A 4,173-nucleotide genomic window follows, 5' to 3' on the forward strand; every position below is an offset into this window, starting at 1 on the left:
GGTTTAGATTCGATTTAGTCCTGGTTTAGTCCCGGTTTAGTCCTGGTTTAGTCCCGGTTTAGTCCTGGTTTAGTCCTGGTTTAGTCCCGGTTTAGATCCGATTTAATCCTGGTTTAGTCCTGGTTTAGCCCCGGTTAATCCCAGTTTAGTCCTGGTTTAGTCCCAGTTTAGTCCTGGTTTAGTCCTGGTTTAGTCTCAGTTTAGCCCTGGTTTAGTCCTGGTTTAGACCTGGTTTAGTCCCAGTTTAGTTCTGGTTTAGATCCGATTTAGTCCTGGTTTAGTCCCGGTTTAGTCCCGGTTTAGTCCTGGTTTAGTCCTGGTTTCGACCTGGTTTAGTCCCGGTTTAGATCCGATTTAATCCTGGTTTAGTCCTGGTTTAGCCCTGGTTTAGTCCCAGTTTAGTCCTGGTTCTGACCCGGTTCTGCTCTGGTCCAGGACCTGCTCCAGCTGCAGTACGAGGGGGTGGCCGTGATGAAGCTGTTCGACCGAGCGACCATCAACGTGAACCTCCTCATCTTCCTCCTCAACAAGAAGTTCTACGGAAAATAAACCCACGGCCAATTACACTCTGCTCTGCTGTTCTCCGCTCTGCTGTTCTCCTCTCTGCTGTTCTTCTCTGCTTTCTTCTCAGTTCTTCTCAGTTCTTTTTGGTTCTTCTTTGTTCTTCTTTGTTCTTCTTTGTTCTCCGCTCTGTTCTGTTTGGTTCGGTTTTGTCCACCTGAGAAACAATAAAGTTTTATCTAACGCTGCGAGGCCTCTGTTCTTTCAGACAAACCTCAAACTAAATCAATCAATCAATCAATCAATCAAACTTTATTTGTATAGCACTTTTCATATATTTGAAATGTAGCACAAAGTGCTTCACATGCAACAGAAACATTTTTAATACATTAATTAACACCCCCCCCCCCCCCCATACCACAATTTAAACAGAAACATAAAAACTAAAAAAAACTAATAAACATAAAGCTCACAAATAAATCACACGAATAAAATCTCAGACTCAGATTTAAACTTTACTGATCCACAGAGAAACGACTCGGACACAGAGTCACAGAAGAAAAGAACAAAGATGAAAATAATACAATTAACCAGAAAAAAACAAAACAAGAGACAAGTCAAAATCAAATGGAAAAAGTCCTGGTTTAGTTGTAGCTTTAATTGTTGTACAGTTGTAGGGAGTATTATCTGTTACATAAGGATGAGTTGTACAGTTGTAGGGAGTATTATCTGTTCCATAAGGGTGAGTTGTACAGTTGTAGGGAGTATTATCTGTGACATAAGGGTGAGTTGTACAGTTGTAGGGAGTATTATCTGTGACATAAGGGTGAGTTGTACAGTTGTAGGGAGTATTATCTGTGACATAAGAGTGAGTTGTACAGTTGTAGGGAGTATTATCTGTGACATAAGGATGAGTTGTACAGTTGTAGGGAGTATTATCTGTGACATAAGGTGAGTTGTACAGTTGTAGGGAGTATTATCTGTGACATAAGGGTGAGTTGTACAGTTGTAGGGAGTATTATCTGTGACATAAGGATGAGTTGTACAGTTGTAGGGAGTATTATCTGTGACATAAGGGTGAGTTGTACAGTTGTAGGGAGTATTATCTGTGACATAAGGGTGAGTTGTACAGTTGTAGGGAGTATTATCTGTGACATAAGGGTGAGTTGTACAGTTGTAGGGAGTATTATCTGTGACATAAGGGTGAGTTGTACAGTTGTAGGGAGTATTATCTGTGACATAAGGGTGAGTTGTACAGTTGTAGGGAGTATTATCTGTGACATAAGGGTGAGTTGTACAGTTGTAGGGAGTATTATCTGTCCCTCTATAGATCTGTGTTCTCTTCTTTCTGTTTAAACCTGTGGACAGAGACTCGTCCAGGTTCTTCTGAGTCTGTTTCAGTTCAGGCTCGTGTGAAGCTCAGAACCTCCAGAGTTCCTCCCTGAGCTGCAGAGGCTGCACTAGCACTGAGTCAGGACTGGAGCAGGTTCTGGAGTTTAGTGAGAGACGTTCAGATCAGACAGAAACATTTTACCTTTAAACACACTGGATTTCAGCTTTGAACCACCAACCCAAATGAGTCATGTGACGCTCTTTCTGTGTTCTGATTGGAGAATCGTCCAAAACCAAAACACACAATTTTATGTTCAGTGTTTTTGTGATGAAGAATAAATCAGCGTTAGTGTCAAGTGTCAAGATCACACTAATCCAGACCAAGACCAGTGTGAGACCACAGGGTCCCGCGACCAGGACAAGACCAACACCTCTGAGGGTCGAGACCGAGACAAGACCGAGACTTTTAAAAACCAAGACAAGACCGAGACCACGCCCCATCGAGACCAAATCAAGACCATCTTTGTCATTTTCTACATTTCTACAGTTATTTTGGCTCATTTATATCAATGTTTTTATAAATCTATCCCCATTTTATCACTTGTTGAGTGTCAGACCTCGAGGCCGAGACAAGACCGAGTCCAAACGCGGTAAAGTCCAAGACGAGACCAAGACCGCAAAAAAAAAAAAAAAAAAAAAAAGGTCTCGAGGCTGGTCTCCAGTACTACGACACTCGTTACAACGGTTCGCTTTTAGAACGGTTTTCATCCGCTTATCCGGGGCCAGGTTACGGGGGCAACAGTCTAAACAGGGACTCCCAGACTTCCTTCACCCCAGACACTTCCTCCAGCTCCTCCAGTGGGACCTGAGGTGTTCCCAGTCCAGTCCAGAGACATAGTCCCTCCAGTGTGTCCTGGGTCTTCCCCGGGACCTCCTCCCGGTGGGACATGAACACCTCCTGAGGGAGACGTCCAGGAGACATCAGAACAGACGTCCTCCCCTCAGATGCTCCTCTCCACGTGGAGGAGCAGCGGCTCTACTCCGAGCTCCTCCCGTGTGACTGAGCTCCTCACTCTGTCTCTAAGGGAGACGCCCAGCCACCCTGCAGAGGAAACTCATTTCGAGCGCTTGTATCCGCGATCTCGTCCTTTCGGTCATTACCCAGAGCTCATGACCAGAGGTGAGAGTAGGAACGAAGACTGACCGGTAAATCGAGAGCTTCACCTTTCGACTCAGCTCCTCTTCACCACAACGACCGATACAGCGACCGCATCACTGCCGAAGCTGCACCGATCCGCCTGTCAATCTCACGTTCCGTCCTCCCCTCACTCGTGAACAAGACCCCGAGATACTTGAACTCCTCCACTTGAGGCAGAGACTCTCCACCCACCCGGAGAGGGCAAGACGCCTTTTTCCGGTCAAGAACCACGGCCTCAGACTTAGAAGAGCTGATCTTCATCCCAGCCGCTTCACACTCGGCTGCAAACCGCCCCAGTGCTGCAGGTCCTGGTTCGATGAAGCCAACAGGACAACATCATCTGCAAACAGCAGAGATGATCCTGTGGTCCCCAAACCGGACCCTCCGGCCCCTGACTGTGCCCAGAACCTCTGTCCATAAACACAATGAACAGAACCGGTGACAGGTGCAGCCCTGTCGGAGTCCAACATGCACCGGGAACAGGTCTGACTTACTGCCGGCAACGAACACAGCTCCTGCTCCGGTCATACAGGGACCGGACAGCCCTTAGCAAAGGGCCCCGGACCCCAGACTCCCAGAGCACCCCCCACAGGACACCACGAGGGACACGGTCGAAAACACATGTGGACTGGTTGGGCAAACTCCCATGAACCTCGAGCACCGATGGAGAGTGTAGAGCTGGTCCAGTGTTCCACGGCCAGGACGAAAACCACACTGCTCCTCCTGAATCCGAGGTTCGACTATCGGCCGGATTCTCCTCTCCAGTCCCTGGCATAGACCGGGAAGGCTGAGGAGTGTGATCCCCCTATAGTTGGAACACACCCTCCGGTCCCCCTTCTTATACAGAGGGACCACCACCCCGGTTTGCCAGTCCAGAGGTTCTGTCCCCGACCGCCACGCGATGTTGAAGAGGCGTGTCAGCCAAGACCCACAACATCCAGAGACTTAAGGTACTCAGGACGGATCTCATCCAACCCCCGGAGCCTTGCCACCAAGGAGCTTTAACCACCTCAGTGACTTCAGCCAGGGTGATGGATGAGTCCGCCTCCGAGTCCCCAGCCTCGGCCTCCTCCTCGGAAGACGTGACGGTGGGATTGAGGAGATCCTCAAAGTTTTCCTTCCACCGCCGGACAACGTCCCCA

At 48.2% G+C, this 4,173-nt stretch overlaps 1 protein-coding gene across 1 annotated transcript in view; it reads left to right on the top strand.

The window, feature by feature from the left end:
• iqgap1 (IQ motif containing GTPase activating protein 1) overlaps positions 1-749 on the top strand; it is a 77,395-nt gene extending 76,646 nt beyond the window's left edge. The window contains exon 36 of the mRNA XM_055154401.1: positions 436-749. Within this exon, the coding sequence (XP_055010376.1) occupies positions 436-549 (114 nt within the window). The 3' untranslated portion in view covers positions 550-749. The remainder of the gene's footprint in view (positions 1-435) is intronic.
• Positions 750-4,173: the final 3,424 nt, after the last annotated feature.

The sequence above is a fragment of the Boleophthalmus pectinirostris genome, unplaced genomic scaffold (assembly GCF_026225935.1).
Source record: "Boleophthalmus pectinirostris isolate CB_2022bp ecotype Guang Dong unplaced genomic scaffold, ASM2622593v1 HiC_scaffold_19, whole genome shotgun sequence".
Taxonomy (NCBI): Eukaryota; Metazoa; Chordata; class Actinopteri; order Gobiiformes; family Gobiidae; genus Boleophthalmus; species Boleophthalmus pectinirostris.